The sequence below is a fragment of the Pimephales promelas genome, chromosome 6 (assembly GCF_988280905.1).
Source record: "Pimephales promelas chromosome 6, fPimPro1.hap1.1, whole genome shotgun sequence".
Taxonomy (NCBI): domain Eukaryota; kingdom Metazoa; phylum Chordata; class Actinopteri; order Cypriniformes; family Leuciscidae; genus Pimephales; species Pimephales promelas.
This window is the reverse complement of record NC_142774.1, coordinates 29632882-29654762: the sequence shown is the minus strand read 5'-3', so window position 1 is coordinate 29654762 and position 21881 is coordinate 29632882. Positions and strand designations below refer to the sequence as shown.

At 36.9% G+C, this 21881-nt stretch overlaps 1 protein-coding gene across 1 annotated transcript in view; it reads right to left on the bottom strand.

Annotated features, from left to right (window-relative positions):
- The window catches only part of ndst3 (N-deacetylase/N-sulfotransferase (heparan glucosaminyl) 3), a 63897-nt gene that overhangs the window by 28992 nt on the left and 13024 nt on the right, over positions 1-21881 (bottom strand). The window contains exons 3-5 of the mRNA XM_039692562.2: positions 11394-11481; positions 10898-11052; positions 5431-5616 (exon numbers count right to left, since the gene is read on the bottom strand). Of these exons, the coding sequence (XP_039548496.1) occupies positions 5431-5616; positions 10898-11052; positions 11394-11481 (429 nt within the window). The remainder of the gene's footprint in view (positions 1-5430; positions 5617-10897; positions 11053-11393; positions 11482-21881) is intronic.

The window sequence follows — 21881 nt, the reverse complement described above, 5'->3', positions numbered from 1 at the left end:
TTTCAGTTTTACATATAATTTTTTATTAGGTCTCATGTCAGTGTATTTGTATTCAGGTGTTGCATGGAGACAACTTTATATATATATATATATATATATATATATATATATATATATATATTCATCCATTCATTTCCTGTCTGAATCAGTCAAAGAAATCTGAATCATGGGAAAAAGCTGAATGTTTCAATAAAACATGTGCTATACAGGCAGACAGACTAGAAGAAAAGAGAAAAAGTGAATAAGGAATATACTGTGACTCAATGAGACAAAATTACTTCTTGACTTCTTCCTTCTCCAACTACAGTAAACATGTTATATGTTTGTATTTTGACAAAATAATAGCTCTTTTCTATGTAATTACAAAAAAATGTGGACTGAGGCATTCAGGTTTCGATATAAGGATACCAAAGTAACAAAAAATGTTATCTATGAGAGATTCTGACTAGATGTCTACGAGAAGTGTTCTGAATGTATAAAATAGCTTTGATTGAGAAATTCAGGTCGTCATTCAGATCGACTGAAATTCAGGTCATCATTCACTGTTGTATGTCTTGAAAGCCTCAGCTGCCTTTCATTGTAATTAAGAGACTAATATATTCTTAAAAAATGACAATTAAGTAAGATAATAATATGGTTTGGAACAACCTGAGAGCGACTAAATAAAGACAATAAAAATATATTTTCTTTTTATTCAACTATTGATATATTTGAGCTTTTTCCTCAAAACAATGAGATTATTGGATTTTTTTCTTGAATATTTGTCATTAGATTCTTCCAAGAACAAATTTATCTGAGCTATTCCAAACATCGTCAACATTTTATAGCTTTATACTATTATTGTATGCCAACACTTGATTCTATTTTATTTATTTTTTGTTTAAGCAATTTTGATGGGAAATCTGAGTCATAGTTCATTCTATGAAATAAAAACTTTCTGTTAGTATACACTACCATTTAGTATGGGGTAAGTAATATTTAAAAAAAAAAATGGTTATTACATTTATTCAGCCAGGATGCATTCAATTTAATAGTAAGTGGCAGTAAAGACATTTATAATGTTATGAAAGATTCCTAGTATTTCAAATAAATGCTGTACTTTTGAAAATCCCATTCATCAAAAAATCCTTAAAAATTCAACAGTTTCAAAAAAAATATCAAGCCTCAACTGTTTTCAACATGAAAAATAATAAGAAAAGTTTCTTGAGCAACAAAACAGCATTGTAGAGTGATTTCTGAGAAAAATCAGCTTTTCCATCAGGAGTCAATTATATTTTAAAATTTAAAATATATAAAAATACAACAAAGCTTATCTTAGATATTAACAATTTTTCACAGTATTACATAGGACACGTTTTAACTTTTGAATTTAAGAATATTTTGAATTTAATATAATGTATTCTATGATGTCCAACATCCTTGCTCTGTGTGTGCCAGACAGACAGGTTGAGAGTTTGCAAGGAGCACCAGACTCCATTTCTCAACACTGTAACAGTGTGTAAATATCAAAGAGGCAGCTAGACTCCTTCAGCAAACTGCTAAAACAGCAAAATCTATTACATTAACACACCCACAAACACACTGGTCTCTAATGCATTGATAAGAGCTTTCATCACCCATATGCTTGTTTTCGGACTGCTTGATTGAGCTGGAACAGATCTTTGGGACTCTGTCCAATCTTTCCATCTAACTTAAACTTAATTGCTTTTCCCGCTTTAACATCTCTCTCTGTGTTTTATTGCAGAGTATTGTGTGGCATGCGCGCTCAATTAAACTTGTGTCGTAGCTGAAACTACGCACACACACTTGAGGGGCGCAGCACAATTGTACTGCAAGCATGTGGACTTGATTTAATATTTTAATCTACTCCATCTCCTAAAATTCAATTCCAGTGCAAACACACTAAACTGCCTGTCCCACCAGAACGCCTGGGGAATTTATGAGACTCTATTCATGTGCTCTGTCCTTCCCGTTCACTTTTCTGCCACCCACCTCCCCTGCTCTTTCTTCTCATTGAATGTAACTTGCCCAGCCTGTATATTATTGTGGTGGTTTGTGAAAGGAGCTAATGGTTCTATGGCGAGTTGTCGGCTTGCTGTATTGCGGAGCCTGTAACAGTCTGATGTATTTCATAGCTCATGTTTAAAGGATTAGTTCACTTTTGAAAAAACTTTTGCTGATAATTTACTCACCCCCATGTCATCCAAGATGTCCATGTCTTTCTTTCCTCAGTCGAAAAGAAATTAAGGTTTTTGATGAAAACATTCCAGGATTTTTCTCCTTATAATGGACTTCCATGGGAACCAGGTCCAACCGAGGTCCAAACGACAGTTATAACAGTTACAGATGCAGCTTCCAGGCACGTGATTGGCCAAGGACAAAAAAGCAGGAAAATATACCGAGCCCCCCCAATGTTCAAAGTCAACTATAGACTTCACTGTATAAATTATATATTGATTCTTATTAAAGCTACTACTAAAGTTCTCAGTCAAGAGCAGTGAGTGATTTCCTCTGTGTTTTGTTGTTTAATTAACATTAAATAGATAGTTCTCCCAAAAATTGTAATTGTCATCATTTACTCTCTCAAGTTGTTTTAAACCCTCTCAAGTTGTTTTACTTGGAAGAATGTGGGTAACCAAACAGTTGATGTACCCCAGTGATTTCCATAGTAAATTTTTCCCTATGGAAGTCAATGGGGACCAGCAACTGTCTGGTTACCCACATTCTTCAAAATATCTTCTTTTTTGTTCAGCACAAGAAATAAATTAATACAGGTTTGGAACAACATTACAGACACAGTGAATAAATAATGACAGAATTTTTATTTTGGGGTCAACTATCCCTTTAAGAACAAGCGGCTGCATTTTTATTATTAGGGCTACTGTCACTTTAAGAGCTGTACGCGACACGTCTAATATACACGGAGCATTTGACAAGCAGATTTCTCTCAATTTTCTCGGTTTGCATTGAGTTTAGTTTAGACATAACCAAATGTTCTTACGTAAACCTTGTGTGTATTTGAGAGTATTAGCGAAATAAGAATCGAAAGATAACTTAGTCCAGCAACCAGGCGCTGTTAGACAAGCTTTTAGTGCATGTGCACGTCGGGTGTTCGCGCTCAGAACAGCGCATCAGCAGTGAATGACATGTTTAACCGGCGTCAAGGCTTTAAAGCACATGCAAATTAACTTTTGTGAACTCGCTGAACTGACGTAGAAGTTCCTCTGCGTTAATATTACGAGTATTTGTTGCGTTGAACATTAATGCTGTTGAGACAGAAGTGTCAGGACTGCAACTGACTGAATGCACAATATATTTCTACAAAAGCAGTCAGCAGCTTGCTTGGAGCAAGGATCATAGCGCAAATTTGAACTATATCGCCCAGCCCTGGTGACCTAACTGTGATGTTCTTGTCAACTGACAACGATACCAGCGCGAGAGCAACTGAGATACGAAATCGAGCAGGTGAACAAGCTGAACCAATTAGAAATTCTCTGGCTGAACGCAAATACGTCCTTGTTGATACTTTGAAAGGAACGTCAGCCAGTTATGGGTTATGTCCTCATATTCTCTCCGGCTACCGACACCCGTCCCCCTCTTTTTTTTTTTTTTTTTACTACAGATCTGCATGATTCACGTAGGTCACATTTTCAGGTCGGAAAATCCGGAATTCCGGATTAATCCGGAAAAATCACATCCTTGAGCTTCAAATGTCTTCTAGCATTTGTCCTTAGAAAAGTTACATTTTTGGAATAAGCTTTGAAATAACCGATCGTTTCGCATGATAAGACCCTTATTCATCGTTTGGTGTCGTTTAAAGACATTTGAAGCTGCATCTGAAACTGTTATTACCTGTCGTTTGGACCTCGGTTGGACCTGGTTCCCATTGAAGTCCATTATAAGGAGAAAAATCCTGGAATGTTTTCATCAAAAACCTTAATTTCTTTTCGACTGAGGAAAGAAAGACATGGACATCTTGGATGACATGGGGGTGAGTAATTTATCAGCAAAAGTTTTTTCAAAAGTGAACTAATCCTTTAAGCTCCATGTATCCACACTCATCATGATTCAGTGCTCTGGAACTCTGATCTGAGACCTGTCGTGCTCACACATAGAAGGCCATTAATTAGGCCGCAGGTGTCCGAACTTACTGACCCAAAACCTGTTTCGGTGCATCCTCTAAATATAAAAGCTAAGGATTTGCGCTCACTTACACCTGTTCTAAAATATCTGCTTTTGGCTAGATTCAAAACACTCTTAAAAAGCTAAAGATGATGACAGCTAAATTACATGTGAAAGAACACTGATTTGAGTTAGGCCTGCCAACGCTTGTTTTGTATTGTGAAGGAGAGAAAGTGACACATCTCCAATTCACTAGAAAGAACAAAGAAAAGAACACGCTGTAGTGGGCTGGTGTTCTATCAAAAGAGAGTACTCTAATTTATTTCTCTGAAATAAAAAAAATTTAAAAGTCACAAGTGTTCATAAGAATCAAATAATTGTGTGCACTAATTATTACTGTTTCATAAAAGTTATGAAAGAGATTGCTCTCCACTTTAAGAAATCATTTTCTGTTATTTCTTTCCTCCATTAAAACATCTAAAGAGCTTAAAATTGCCAATTTTTTTTAACCCATTGGCAAATAGCCTTTTCTTATTCCAAGCATAAATCGAAATAAATTTAAAAAAGTTTATGCTTTGACCTAAAAAAAAAATCCAGATTTGCCAGTTAGGTAAGACAAAATAAAATGAATTCAAGAGATGTTGTATATGCAAAATTTTACTTCTGTATTTTATCATCTACTGTACCTCATTCCTTGTTCCAAATGTATATGTATGACTAAAAACATTGCAATTGGTCCTCTTAGCAGCATGAAAAATAAAACGTATTCAAATTGTGAATTGACTATATACAGAAAACGAGCAAAGAATGATCCCTATTTAATCACTGAAGCTGTCAGAGTGATTGGCTATACTTCTCAATGGTGCAAAACTTTATACCACGCTACACTAAATATTAGCGGTTCACCTGTCGGGGTATCCGCCCACATGCAGGACTGTAACTTTTTTTTTAAGGTGAACTATGCTTTTATGAGGAATCTTCAGATGACCAGAAAGCCTTGGACCACAAATGAGGGACAGAGACAGCAGAAAGCTATTTAAAAAATTGATTGAATGCTGCAGTTAGGGACATCTAGTCAAACTCTCTGTATGTGTACCACTAATAGATTTGCCTGTGGTGAATGCACTATGGGCTATTTCATCTGAGTCCCAGTGTGTCATCATTAATTAAGTGTGTGTGTGTGTGTGTGTTTCATTGATTTGCTATGCTAGCTGTTGCTTCTATTTTGGCAGTCTCTAGCAGGTCTCACTGCATTTTTCACTGCACTAACTGTGTAGAAAAAAGTGTCCTCTATGTGATGAACCGTACCATGATGTTGTTATGAATGAATCCCTTGCGGTGGCGGGCAGGTTTGAGGTGTGGGTATTCCTCAGTACTGGTCACTCGTATCCCCCATGCTTTCTTCCAAGCCTCATACAGCTGAATATGGACTGGATAAACACCAGAATGATGAGGGGCCACGGCATATCCTTGATCTACTGGAATACCATGCTCCTGTAATGACAAATACACACCAATAAATACTATAATGTATATTTGGATGTCAAGCACATATTCAAACATAATACAACATAAACGCACATAAACAGGGATGGTCCAGAGTACAGATGTAGCCTACTTAGAAGTGTATCGCTACAGTGTATACACAAGTGTAGCCATAACTCCAGTCTTCAGTGTCACATGATCCTTCAGAAATCATTCTAATAATATGTACTATCTAAATGACACAAAAAAAATGATTTAGATGACAGGTGGCATTTGATGTTTAGTTAAAATCTGTTGAGTGCTTGAGAAGAAAAAATAACAAAAAATCCCTTTATTCAGAAATAGACACACATTTATATAGCTGGCGTAATCCTTAACACACAACATACACACTTATCTTGCACAGGGCTACCTCAGCGCTATTGATTCAAGACTTTATGATTTTTATGAAAAATCCATTGTCATTTTTAAATTTCTCTAGGCTTACTAATTAAAATCAGATAGGTGAGATAATAGACATCTAAAGAACAGCTGAGTCGATAACTGTATTTTGAGGTGAAATTTCAGATTTAACTTCCATATCATGAGGATCTAGCAATCCATAAAATTTCCCTCAAGAGATTTTGTACACACACGCGCACACACACAGAGAGAAAACCACCCACATCCTCCATCCTCTCGTACACTTGTCTGTTAGCTTAGCTGCACAGCTCTGATTTAATCAAGCCCCCAAACCAACAAAGGCAAATGAAAGCTGTCTTCTCTAGATTATCAAACTTCTGCTCCTGGCCCATTAAAATTCTCTGTCAGCTTGACTCTCACAGTCTCTGCCCTCTGAGCTGACAGACACTAGTCTGTTTAACTCAGCCCCAGAGTCAAGCGCATGCTAACTGCTTGACCTGGGCCACTCATGTAGGAGTTTTTGAAGGGAGTTTTGAAGTTTGCTATTTGTTGTTTGCCACAGATTTTGAGCAGATCCTAATGTCAGCTCTAAAATTGTATAAAGGAAACTCATTTTAATTCATTTTATCAATTCTAATGGTTTGATTTTTATGTTACATTTCATCAACAACCAATGAATTTAACCAAGACCCCACCGTATACATTTCTTTTCTTCAATAGTTTTTTTCACTCGGATGCACGTCACAATACAGAAGAAATCTGTCACAGACATACATGTTTATATTTGTTATATGTTATATTTTCTTGCCCAAACCATCATAATTTCTGCATATTTCTCTTCGGAACATTGGTACTCTTAATGTAGGCAAAACCTGAACATATAGAGACACAAAACCGGTGTTGGTGAAGCTGCTTTAAAAGTCTAGCATCATGAGCTATACCGATGAAGTAAATAAATCCTTTAATCACAACAGTATTTCCCTATTACCTGTTTATTTTACTTTTATATATTACTTTTTATATAGATCATCAATAATAAACTGATTTTTTTTTTTCATTTTAAAATTGAAATTAGGGGTCTGCGACAAAAATAATCATGCTTTTTGAATAAATGAATCATGTTTAAAATTGAAAAAAGTCTTTTCTTCCTTATTGTGAAGTATATTTGTAAGTGAAACAGCTTCATGTACAAGAAAATTTGTAATCCAGGCCTTGATTTTGTCCATCAGGAATTGATTGGATCATTGGATGGCTGTGGTTTGCTATTGCTCTGATCTAATGTGAGTGACATGATGTCCCACCCTTGCGCCAGTAAACACATCATCAGAGAAGAGAAGAGATGACGTTGCGTTTAAAAAATATGAGCATCCTCACACTAAATACAACAAAAAAGTGATGAACAGAATTGTTTAATTAAATACTTTGATATAAAAAGACGTACAACAGCACCAGAGACTTATCTTCTGAGCTAAAGTTTGAATCTGTCAATATTTAAAAAAAAAATCAGGTTCACTTTCGAATCACTGAAGCTGTAATTCAGCATTGTAGAAGAACTTTTAGGAGAATGTGAATGATTATTGCCTCAGATTTAAAGCAAACAATGTAATGCAGAAACTGTGATATAGTGTTTAAAATGGTAGTGTCTTGCCAAACAGTTAAACACAAGCATACCCTCACTGAAAGAGATATTAGGCTACTTGAGTTCTAATATTTCAATTCCTTAGATGGATGAACACACTGAAAGCCACTCAAAGTTCATTGTAATATGAAGGCCTCTTTAAAGATAAAGACAATATTGAAAACGATAATAGGGGTGAGGAGGGATAAACAACAGATATAATAATAATACAGATAAACCAGACTATTGTTTTCAAAAGAGCTTAGTTAAAACATAATTTTAGTCACATTTTAATGCAAACTGCATTTGCATAAAAAACTATTAGCTAAACTGCTCAAGCCGTGGCGCATGACTCAAATTATAATTTAGCTGGCGGTTCTGCTTTCAGACAGGATCTGTGCCTGTTTGTGACTTCCAGCAGGGGCACTTTACGCTCTGTTGTTTATCACTCATTCCACTGTTCACATCACATGGCTGTTTTTCTAAAATTTTGCTAATAACGTGCGATTTTAACATACAATTTGACAGTACAGATGAAGCCTAGACAGCTAGTGAGCACACAACCATCTACAATACCTTGCTGTGCATATACTTTTATATATACACTATAAGGACAAAGGTACTGGGACATCTCACCATTTCACCAACAGGGGTGGCATCATATTCTAAATACATATACATTAATATGGTGTTGGTCCCCCTATTTCAGCAAGAACAGCTTCCACTCTTCTCTGAAGGCTTTCCAAAATATTTTGGAGTGTTTGTGTGGGAATTTTGTGCCCCAATCATCCAGTAGAGCATTTGTGAGATCAGGCACTGATGTTGGATGAGAAGGCATGGCTTGCAATTTCCATTTCGGCTCATCCAAAAGGCGTATGATGATGTGGTGGAAGTCAGGGCTCAATGTAGGACAGTCAAGTTCTTCCACACTAAACTCTTCCAGCCATGTCATTATGGACCTTGTTTTGTGCACAGTCATGCTGGAATAGAAAAGGGCTTTCCCAAAACTGTTCCTACTAAGTTGGAAGCATAGCATTGTCAAAATTTAACAGGCCCTTCCCATTATCCCTTCACCACCAAAATTTACAGTTGGCACAATGCAGTCAGGTATGCAATGTTCTCCTGGCATCCACCAAACTCAGATTCCCAATCAGATTGTCAAACAGAGAAGTGTGATCCGTCAATCTAGTTTTCGCACAAACACGTTTTCACTGCTCCCGAGTCCAGTGGTGGCGTGCTTTACTCCACCCATTCAATGCTTGGCATTGTACTTGGTGATGGGAGGCTTGCATGCAGCTGCTTGGCTATGGAAACCCATTCCATGAAGCTCCTGCCACACAGATTTTGTGCTGATATTTATACCAGTGGAAAGTTGGAACTCTTCAGCTATGGAATCAACGTTGTAAGTGTTGGCGACTATTACACACCATGCATCTCAGCACTCGGGGACCCCACTTAGTTCCTAAATGCTTCCACTTTCCAATAATACCACTAAGAGTTGACCATGGAATATATAGAATGGATTACATTTCTCGAACTGCAAAGGTGGCATCCTGTCAAGTTACCATGCTTGAGTTCACTGAGCTCTTCAGAATTACCCATTTTTTCCCAAATGTTAACAAATGCAGACTGTATGGCTGTGAAAACCTGTGGCAATGGGTCTGAATTAAATAATTAAGAGGATTTCCCAATACTGTTATCCATATAGTGTATATGTTTTAAAACATTTCTTGCAGTAATATACAAAGTGTACTTCTGAGAGCAAAAAGAAAAACAAAGAACTGACCAAATTGCATCAAATGTGCATAAGTGTCACTGCACAGCACAATGGGTGGATAGTTTACTTGTTCACTGGATCATGAAGATATCCTCTCGAGTTCAGCTGCAGTGTTTGGCTTCTAAACAGCTCATAACTAAATAAAACATGCTGTGTGATAATGAGGAATGCCAATGATCACCCCTTAGTGAGCCAGCTTACAGCTAGATTATTTTTCTTTGACATTCACTTAGAAATCTGAATGTTTTTGTCATGTCTTATAGGGCATTTCTCATTATATATATACAGTATATATATATATATATATATATATATATATATATATATATATATATATTATACACACACACATGAGAAATGCCCTATAAGACATGACAGAAACATTCAGATTTCTAAGTGAACATATATCTGGCCTTTTTTACAGACAGGGAAAGGCATACAGGGAAAGATAAGGAGCAGAAGAGTAGAAGGGATCAGGAAATGGAATGAGCCGGATTTGCACTGGGTTGCTCTCAGCCATTTACAGTATGCATGTCACTCTGTAATACATGAAGGGTAAATATATGTGTCAGAGTATTACATTCTGCCGTAAAAGTGTCTTTGAGTGTGGCATGAGAGTGCTGGTTCACAGAAAAAGTGGGGGACAAATATATGCAGGAGTGTTACTGAGAGATAACTAAGTGAGAGCACACACACACACACGCTCACACTCTTCCCTGTTTATGTGTAGGTTTAAATGATTTTGTGAAAATCATAAGAGGCACTTCTCTATCTGAGGAACAACTGAAGTCTCAAAGCACCTGTAAAACATGCATAATTAGTGTTCATTTTCTCTCAGTAAATGACACATGATTCGGGCTCTGTCGGGCTAATGGTTCCTAAGGCAAATGAGTATTTTTCACTGGATATGATAATACATGGATGATGGTTTTGTTCAGCAATTGTGTAAAGGCCAATTTATACTTCTGCGTCGAGGGTACGCCGTAGTGTGAGCATTTATACTTCTGCGTTCAGGTCTTGGTTGCTCTGCAGTACTGCTCCGAAACGCTAGTTGGCGGCGGAGGGTTTTAATGTTCCACTGTTTAGATTTCTCGAGTTGCGGTTAGGTTACTACAAGCCTGAAAGTGAGCGGATCATGTTGGAGTTGGAGCTTATTGAGGTGGAAAAACAGTTAATTTTAGTGAAATTACTAAAACTGAAAGGTAGAAATGAGAGAAGACGTCGGAGGAGATGGTACGTGTGGAAATGCGTGAGAAGGTACGTACGTAAATGTGTAGGAGGAAATGCGATGCTACCAAGCCGACCAATCACCGATCTTGCGGTCCGCGTCGTCGCGACGTGTAGTTACATTTTTGAGGTGCGCGTCAGGCTACGGCGAAGGGTACGCGGTATGGGACGCATCTCTGCGTATGCTACGCCGTACCCACTGCGCGCACCCTACACAGAAGTATAAATTGGCCTTAAGGGCAAGGAAAAAGTGTAGTTTTTCTCACCAAAGCAAAGTCTTTGTTCAAGATCATTTGTTCTGTCAGAGAGGATTCGTTGTGGAAGAGATGAGGCTGCATATGACTCCACATATGAGGAAACCACCAGAACTCATCAACATATTTCAACAACAGATCATCTCCATCATCTTCCTCCCGTGTACCTACACAAACAAACATTAGCTCATTAGCAAATTGAGTATTTCTTTTGGGACTGTGGACTTTTAGAAAATAAACATTCATTAATTGAGGATAAAAACATCCTAAATTTTTAAAACTTTGTCAAAACAGTGTCTAATGGCATCATGGAAGAATGATAGCCATTTCTACCACAGCCCAAACAATGCATTGCCCAAGTATTGATGAACTAGAGAAACTTCAATGTTGCTATGGCAGAGTTCTGTTACCATGCCAATCAGAATATTACAGAATTAATCATGCTTGTTTGTTATATTAGTTTTCCCCTTTATGTTTTAACACAGACACACATAGGCTACACAATTACCTGTGTGGAAGAATTTCCCAGAAAATCCCAGGTTAAAGGTGAAGTTGGAGACATAAGACCTCAACATGTTCTGTGTTTCCAGAAGAGCCTGAAAAAGTAAAAATGTCAAACGTTAGATTTGTCCACATGATGTCAATCAACAATAATACACATCACAATATTGAACTATTTTGCATTAACATTATGAAGTAGTATATGGGCGCGTGGCCTGTGTATATGCGTTTAAGGATGTGATCGATCTCTCAAGGATGAGAAATGGCATTTGGGTTTGGCAGGTGCCTCATTGCAGCAGTTCCAAGAAAACAGTCTCATATATTTCTAGCCTAAGACACCATGCAAATACAATCAATATCTGTCTGACAAACTGACAGCGAGTGTGAGCGTGTGTGTCACTGTTTTGTAGGATATATGGTAATATCGCAGAAGGCAGGAAGGGGCGTGTTGGCTGACTTAGACGGTGTCATCAAGTCATTACTCACAGAGCTCGGGAAGATATGCTGACACACACTCCGGCACACAGGCAGACACACACAGACGGGACCCAGGAGACAGGTGTAATATATTTGATTTTATCCTCCAGTGAGAGCGTGGCAGTTATCCCTGATGACATTTTGGTAATTAATTCTATTTACATTCAACTAAACAACTGCAAAAAAATCTGCTCAGGTACTCGCCTCATGGTAATCGAATCAGCTCACCCACGTGAGGGTGCACCAGTCTATGTGCGCTTTGCATTTTAACCTAATAAAGTGGCATTTTGATCGAGCGCTCATTAATTTAAAATGATCTGGCCTCACAAGCAACTGTCATCTAATTCAATGTTCATGTCGTAATGTGATATTTCTAAAACTGAGGCTTTTGATGCGATGCCTTTCTGAATAATGAGTGGAGTGTGTTATGTGTCTTGCGGGAGATACGGCCTCATGTTTGATGGCTTATGGCTCAGCGTGGAGGAAAAAAAGGGAAGGGAGAGAGGGAAAGTGAACCTGTGAGTACATTAGTCCACCTCTTGTATCTAGGTAACTGCACATGTTTTTGTCATTTGATAATATAAACAGGAAGTATCTATCAGTGTTAAGCACATGTCAAAAGGGCTGTTAGTAAAAAATGTATTACACTGGCTAAAGTAATTACAAATCTTTACATTTAATGACTTTTGAGTGGTTCCAGCAATATATTTGAATTAAAACCAATTTATTGCAATAATGGCTCTGTTAATGACATTTGTAATGATTAGAACAACATAAAGGAGTGTTTTTTTTTTTTTTATTGTGGCAAAGATTTTAGTCCAGTTATGTTTTTATTGAAACATTTTCTTTTATGATGTTCGGAATTTAAAAGATTTTTGACTTTTGGTATTTGCAGTGGTATTTTATGTGGTTGATTATGTTTTTATCATAAATTATGAGTACATGTTAATCCAAAACTGGAACAACTTCACTTGCCCACATGTCGTGCCAAACCATTAGACTTTCATTCATCTTCAAACACAAACAAAGATATTTTAAATGAATCAAAGAGATTTCTATCCCTCCATTGACACGACTACCAATATGATGCTTAAAAATGTTCATTAAGAGATCATAAAAACAATCCATATAAATCGAGCAAGTCAGAAAGATTGTATATTTACAAGTTTAACACATATATGAATGCCACCACAATGTCGTACTCGTAAATATGAGTGGGAAGCTCTGGATTTTCTTTAAGCCCTGGGGTCTCATTTATAAAACTGTGTGTAGGATCCTTACTAAAAGTGTCCTTACTAAAAAACATTCCCATCAAGTTTGTTTACATTAATCACAACTCATCGGAAGTGGTGTACGCCTCTTTCAGGGCCTGTTTTAATCGTATGCAATGGTTATAAATGAGGCCCCTGATCTTTACGAGTTGGGGCAGAGCCTATTTATATAGAGACAAGCCACTTCCTCAATCCTTGATACAACTATATAGGGAAAACCCGTAACGTCAAAGATGGCGGTTGTATGCAAATGTCCTGCCCCTCCCGCTGGAAAGCCAATCGTCTGCTTTTGATGTCAAGCTGGGAAATATTTAAGAATATCCACCGACGCATGCACACAGTTGAGGTTTGCGACAGCGGAAAATATATGTTACTGTTTGAAAAGGTGGGAGATTTGATATGTGTTAGTTGTGTAAACATCAGACATCCCAAGTCTCCCGGAAGTTCCCATTCATTTAGATACGAGTCTGGTCTTGTTAGCCCGAAATAGCTGCCTGGAGGCGTTGCCAAGATGGCGGCCGAGAGGCATGACTTGCCTGGGGTCAGTAAGAAATGTGGTGGAATACTTAGGTATTTAGCAGGGGCTTCATGAATTATTTAAAAATTTTAGAAGTTGAGAAACCTTAATGTATCTTTGTGTAGTTAAATAAGAAGTACACTGCCATCTTGCTCCAACGAAAGTGACTTGAACATAACTGACGTAGTAAACACGACTTTCCAACTTAACTATGAACTTCCTAGGAAGATTTTAATGCACCACAACACAACAGTCAGTGAATTACCTTTAAAACAAACAAACAAACAAACAAAAGAAAAACATTAGTTTCTGGCTTTCTGTCATATACTCAGTCACATTTGATCCAATTATACAGTTGCCTGGAAAAAAGTAACTCTATACTTTTCCTCTCTCCAAGTTTCCTTGTATGGGAGACAAACAAACTTTACCTCATCTAACCCTTCTCTCCTCTTTATATAAAGAACACATATAAGACAACAGTGAAAGGTAGATGGGACGAATACTGTTACAGGAGTGCGAGAGAGAAGAGTGCAAATAAAAGAATGAGAGACAACACATTTAATATTGATGTGGGAATCTGGGATGTTGGGAATCTGACATCATAAAATAACAACGCCAAACCAGAGTGCAGGAGAGATGGGAGGGGAATGACAGGATGAGAGGAGAGAGTGAACCTTAAATGGATGACAGAAGGAAAAGAGAGAGAGACATAGCTATTCTAGGATATTTTTACAGACACAAAGTTTCCCGTTATTTCAGCAAGCCGTGACATGCGCGCACAAGCAGGTACACGCATAAATCGCACTAGTCTTCCAAAACTCAAATCTAAAATATCAAGACATGATACAAACATGTCGCAAAAGTTGTACTGAAACTTCCTCAGCTCATTTCTATAGTTTATAGTCTGCACTTCCCACCACTGTCAGAGACCTCTTGATTAAAATGCAACAAACAGAGCGAAATTAATTATTTAAAGGTTAGGTTTTAAACAGCTCTGTCTTAAATCGATTCCTTACGTTTACTGAACACACTTCAAAAGAGTGCATATGAATCATTAATGCATTAATAAGCCAAAGAAGCAGCTTCATAATGGCATCAAAGTTCTGATGCTTCACGTCAGCTTGGCGATTCATTGTACACTCTCATAAAAGTCTAAAACAGATTATTTGTAAGATTTTGTTTTATTATGACCAAACCCTCTGTGGATATTCTTGTTGGCACATTAAAAGGTACATTTCGGAGCATTTTATCAAACAGTCATTTGACTCTCACTCAAGAGCTGGTTGGTTATAGTTAGGGTGTTGATGAAGTTTGGCCTTAACAAATGTCAATCTGGGAATCTGTCCTACCTGACACACTGCAAAATGTTTACATTTATCACAACAGTTTTTCACAAGGTGTGAAATATGAAGTTTGAACATCTCATTAAAATTGAATATCATTAATTTATATTATATTATAACAATTCAATTGCCTGAACTGACTAAATACTAATATATAAATGTGATTTGATCGTAATTTTAATGGAACAAATCAAGGCCATAAAGCTTTATTTGAAATGTGAGAGTTGCATTGGCCACACTGAAGCCTATCAAGAGTATTGCTGAATAAATGAAAACAACATTTTAAAATATGCTAACATCATAATTTATTAAGGCAGCGTATTTATTAAATTAATACGTTTTTTTATATAACATTAACAATTTTTTACTAAACCAAGACCAACCCCCAAAGACAGGAATTAAAACATACAGTTCATATTTGTATATATACTGCTTCAATAAATGACAGCTTAACACATTTATTTGTTGTTATTCCACAACACTGGATAACTTTTATAAAATATAATTATTTATAAATTATATATACTGTATATAAACAGTATTAAGTATATAAACAGTATATACTGGTATATATATATATTTTTAAAAATATATTTCTGCATCATTTTTCTTGCCAGTTTTCTAGCATACACTTAGCGCACGAGGGTTGAGAACTCGTGGTGCCAGCATCAGCCACTATGAATGGCTATTTCTGCCAAGATTAGGATTGGCATAAGTTCTGTGGCCTGCACTAAATCCAGATGCTGTGCCTGGATACTTATGGCACTAGAAGCTTCCATAAAACACACACATACACATAAGATTCATTGCCACTCTTACAAACTGTCTTCGCCAACTTCAATAGAGATCGCATTGCACACACTTAAGCTCATCAACTTATTGTCTTTGGTTGACCTAAAATGCCTAGGATGAACTGGAGTGGTAGAATCACTCATTTGAATTCATTAATCAGCTTCAGCCTAATAAGTAACCGCACATACGCTCCGATCCAGCGAGCCAGTAATCAGACAAAGTAATCAGAGCATAGAAAGATAGGGTTTCTTCAAGGAAAGTGCATTCTACCGACTTTTCCTCCACAGAAATTTAATCAGTGCCCTTAAGACGTAATGGAGAGATGCATAATTCACTTGCTCAGTACAGGTGTGCAGTGTGGACAGTTTCATAATACTTTTTGGAGAATTGCCTTTAACTGCAGGCAATGTTTAAATAAAAGTTGTTGCATAAAATAGAACCCATTTATATAATGTTAGAGAGTTTATTATAAAAACAATTTTTGAAATGTAATATTTAGCGACTCCTTTTCCTGGGGGCAACACTATGTGACAATGGAAAGAAATTAATCAAAGACTTTGCCAGTGATGAATACAAAAAAACTATCAGCTACATGACAGAAACCAAATGAAAATGGCCTTTTTTTGATTAAATGTTAAGTAACTAAATGTAGATATTTAAAAACATCTGATTAACAATCATGGCATTCTTCATTAGATTAATATCCATTACACTGGAACACAATAATGCATCAAGGCAACAAAGATCTTTAAAAAATGCATAACATATTTAATTTAGAACTTTAAACCTTTTCAAACGTTAATAATAAGTCATTATTGGACCTATTATTATTATCTTATGCATCATATGTTTACAAAGTCAAAAAAATGTGATTGTTACTCATCAACAGAGGGTTAACACACTGTAAAAATGAATATGCTTTATCTAATCAATAAAATTGTGGCAACAGATTACCAGCAATATTATTAATTAAATTTAACAAATTATAATTGAGTAAGAACAGCCCATTCTCACTCCCAAGGCGTCACCTAACTGACGCCTTGGGAAGCATTTGACCATGCTTCAATATCTGACGCTTTAGGCGCCCTTTTAGATGACGCCCTAGGATCGCGTGTACTCTACCCCCACCCCATACCTAAACCTAACCGCGTCCTCTAACTGACGCTTTTTGACCATGCTTCAATATTTGACGTTTTAGGCGCCCTTTAGCGTCACTTACATGACGCGATCCTACGGCGTCATCTAACTGACGCTAAAGGGCGCCTAAAACGTCAAATATTGAAGCATGGTCAAAGGTGACGCCTTGGGGTGAGAATGTGTTGGTAAGAATTAATCAAATTATTCCTTAAAAGTTAACCATTTAAAATGAGTAAAGTTTACACCAAGAAATTTTACAAAAATATCTCACTAACTGAAAGACGTCAAAGATTAAGAACTCTTTATTTTATATTGCCAACATTGAAGACACCTGATGTTAACAAGCAGAATCACTGAAGGAGAAAACCTAAAACAAACACCCGATCACCATAATGGCGACTTAAATGCACGTTTTTTTTATTTTGTTAAGTTTTACTCATTTTAAATGGTTTACTTTTAAGGAATTAATTTGAATAAATATTACTCAATTCTAATTCGTTAAATTGAATTAATAATATTGCTTCTAATCTGTTGTTCCATTTTTTTTGATTAGATAAAGCGCATTAATTTTTACAATGATAATTCCAAACGTTTCCCCAAAAACTATCTAACAGTACTGTATCACCAAGTTTAAGGTGTTTAGTTCCTCATAAAAGAAGAGTGAGGCGAGAGAAAGGGACTGATAAGCAGAGTTAATCAGATTGACCGGTTTTTATTAGACTGCAGAGAGAGCAAATTATATTTAAGGCAAATTATACCACAGCGGTGCTTCCTTTCATTACCGTACACATATGCAGACGACCCTCTGGCGAGGGATAAAAACACACATCCATGACAAGATGAGTGTATGTTTATCACTCATTCTTTATTTATTTCTCACTTCAAAATCACCGTCTTCTTTTGGGTTCTTACATTATCTCTTCTTATCTTTCACACTTTCATCTGAATCTGAATGGTTTTTTTTCTGTTTCACTCCTCTCTTCTAGCGACTCTCTGCTGACATTGAGGGCTGATCAGGGAGAAGATAGAGTGACAGAGATGCATGTTAATGACCTGAAAGCACTGATCGATTCCTCACTGGGGAGAGATAGAGAGAGAGAGAGAGTGAGAGAGAGAGAGTAAAAGAGGGAAAAAAGAGTGAGAGTGGTGGAGGGGAGGAGGGGACCTGTTGAAATGCTGACAAATAGCTGAAGACATCTGGGCAGCCAAGAAGACGAACATGCCCCCAGAGAATGACAGAGAGAGAGGGACAAAGAAAGAAAGAGACAGCCATTTCTAGATTTCTGTTAACAACATGTTCCTTAAATACTAAACCTACTAACAAACCATCTATCTATCTATCTATCTATCTATCTATCTATCTATCTATCTATCTATCTATCTATCTATCTATCTATCTATCTATCTATCTATCTATCTATCTATCTATCTATCTATCTATCTATCTATCTATCTATCTATCTATCTATCTCTATCTATGGTTTACCTCAGTTCATGTTAGGTCTGTTTTTAATGACTTCCTAAAGCCAAAAAGCTCAACATGGTCTGCTGTGGATCAAATCTGCTTTTCAATGGCAGACTGTGTGGATATGTGTACATGTGTGTGCGTTCACCGGGGGACTTGAGAAAGGCTCCAAATGTAATATTTATTGGACATGAAATGATTGCTTATTCCTGAGGCCATAAGAAAAAAAGAACATGCACATATACATGCCCATTAATCTACCTCAGTGAACCTTTCAGATTACTGAAGAAAAAAAAAATCAGTTAAGTCTGTCATTTAGTTTTTTTATGTTTTTTTTTTTTTTTTAAACACTGTTTATTTGATATGCTCATATACAATCCTACTGATGTCATGGGGCAGAAGTATACAATGGGAAGAAGAAACCATCTAAATCATGTAGGGTTCTGTGTGACATTGCGCTGGTTAGGACCAGAAGTGGTTTTCCTCAAGGGGGCGTATGGAGGCTCAGAAAGCTGAATATTCTTTAACGTAAGCTGTGATTTAAAAGATAATAATAATAATTCACTATATGGTACCTGTGGTAAAAATACACATGGCCGTAAAATATCACATGACGATTTCTTTAATAAGCAGTTTGAACAGTAATTTATTTATTATTCAGTTTTAGTTTACATTTAATCTCAGCAAGCACAATTTAGGGATGGCATGCACTTTGTTTCAAGGAGCACCACTGACAAAATTTGCTGCCAAAGATGAGATAAGTCATTAAGTCTGGTTGTATGGTTTTTGTTTAGTATGCAAAGAGACACTTTTTAATTTTTTTAAATAAACCTTTATATGCTACACTAAACTAAACAGCTCAGATTACATGCATGTTTTTATGGAGAACATTGATAAAGCAATTCTGATATGCGAGTTCAACACAGTCTCATGAAAGTGCGTATCTATACCACGATTGTCATTTCTCGTGGCATTTATACGCCAAAAATGTTTTTGCGTGCATATACTATGCACTGAAAACCCCCTGGGTAGGTTTAGGGGGAAGGGGGGTGGGGAGTTCTTACTTATTATATGGCAAAAAGTGCGTATCATATGTACGCGAAAAACGCATACCACATACACGCAAAAACTATTTTTTGCCATATAATTGGCACGAGAAATGACATTCGTGCTATAGATACAAACTTTCATGAGATCGGGCTAGTGAGTTTCAAGCATTATTAGGGCGACAGGTGACAACAACAACAACAACAAAAAATAAGATTTCTGCCACAGCTTTTTATACTTTTTGAACCTACAAAATAATCATTCAGCTTAATTATCAAAAGATACAAATATTATTTTCCTTTGGAAGTTGCATTCAAAATCCACTTGGCTCAGAAATTTGAGGAGGCACATGCCTATAACATAGACTGGCCTATATACTCAGTTTGAATGGACAAGATTCTTCGATGCTGTTACTATTACTATTTCTATGTCTCGTTCACAGATGTAGGTGTGCAAATTTTCAAACAAACCTTGCAAAGAAACTTTTCTTCAGGACTCGGAGATCTATGGCCGCAACCAAAAACACTCCATCTGAACTGAGAAGCAGGAAATGACAGCTATGCATTTTGTGTTTGTTTTCGAGTGCACTTGCTGACTCTGGGCATCGAGACAAGACTTTAACACATCCGCCCAAAATGTACAATCTTGATTAGAATGGGCATGAACTATACAGACGCAGAGAGGATGAGCTCGACTAGATAAGCCACGTATTTTGTTTTTAAAGGGATACTCCACTCTTTTTGGAAATAGGCTCATTTTACAACTCCCCCAGAGTTAAACAGTTGAGTTTCACCGTTTTCAAATACATTTAGCCGATTTTCTGATATTTATCAGTAACCAGGCAGTTTCTGGTCTCATTGACTTCTATAGTAGGAAAAAAATTACTATGGAAGTCAATGAGACAAGAAACTGTCTGGTTACTGATATTCTTCTAAATATCAAAAAAATCGGCTGAATGGATTCGGAAACGGTAAAACTCAACTGTTTAACTCTGGGGGAGTTGTAAAATGAGCCTATTTCCAAAAAAAGTGGAGTATCACTTTAAGCAGGTTAAAAACAGGGGCGACTGCTAAAGCTTATCAAGTTTTATTTATATACAAACAGCAGGGGTGGTGGGGGTGGGGGGGTGGAAAGAAAACAACACAAATCCCACACAAATGCCAAACATATTGTTGTCACAGCAACACTCCTTTCTCAGCAACACGGCTTTCTGTTGTATATACTGGTATCTTATAAAAATAGCAAAACTTTTTTTAAAGCTACACTGTGTAACTCTTTTAGTTTATTCTTAGCTAAAAACACTTAGTTCTTTCAAAAATATATGTGCTCATTAATGTATATTTACTTCGTTCAAGTAATAAAGTATTCTCGTGAGTGTATAATAAGCCATTGAAAAAACATACGGGTAAGGGGTTCTAATGTCGGTCGCCATGTTGCCCCTCCATCTTGAAAGTACATTAGCCAAAGAGGGACATACCCGTTAATTCAAGGTTTGCCTTTCGCGTTTACGTTTGAGTTAACAATCAAGGACGAGGTCGAACTGGAAGCCATCTTAATCTTGGACTACATTGGTCACCGTAGGAGTTAAAACGTAATCGGAATTGAGAGGAACAGAAACTAATATTCACTGGATGGTCATATACCTTTTCACCGCTAGATGGGGGTAAAAATCACACAGTGTAGCTTTAACGAAACAATAACCTACTATATTGGGCCAGAGCTGTGTTCATATACATACGCCTTCGAGTGTAAACTAAACGAGCCAATGGACATTGGCATATGAGATTTGCATCGTGAACTCCGCCCTACACGTATCCTCTCCAAGGAGGCTACTCGCTACTTGTGGCTCTACACAGGCTCTACACAGAGATTGTAAAACCTCTCAAACTTGTTAGGCGTCACCCAGCCTGCAGCTCTACATATGTTTGCAAGCAAGGCGCCGTGTACCAACGCCCAGGAGGAGGCAACACTCCGAGTGGAGTGAGCTCTCACCCCACGGGGGGAATGGCTGGTCTTGGGCCTGATTTGCAAAGACTATGGTGTCCACTGGCCTCCATTACAGACATAGAGCTTTTCTGAGGCCCTGAAGCTCTGTGTTCGGTCCACGTATATGCTCTTACAAATTCTGCTGATTTAAATATGTCAGCCGGGCCGGCTAACATAGATAATGTTTCATTGAATATTTGAGAATGATTTTTAGTCTTGGAAATAGTAAAAGTAAAAAAAAAAAGAGCTTTATCGGATATCCTTTTTTTTTATTTTTTATTCATAGTACTAAATCATATCCAGTAATTACATAAATTAAAACATAATGTTACCATGTCTTTAATATAGTTAGATACATTAAATTATTTAACTATTTCTTACGGGTACCTTTAAATGATGCAGCTTATAGCTTCCTCAATAAAGCTCATAATGTGTCAAGTGTGAGAGGACACATGTGAGT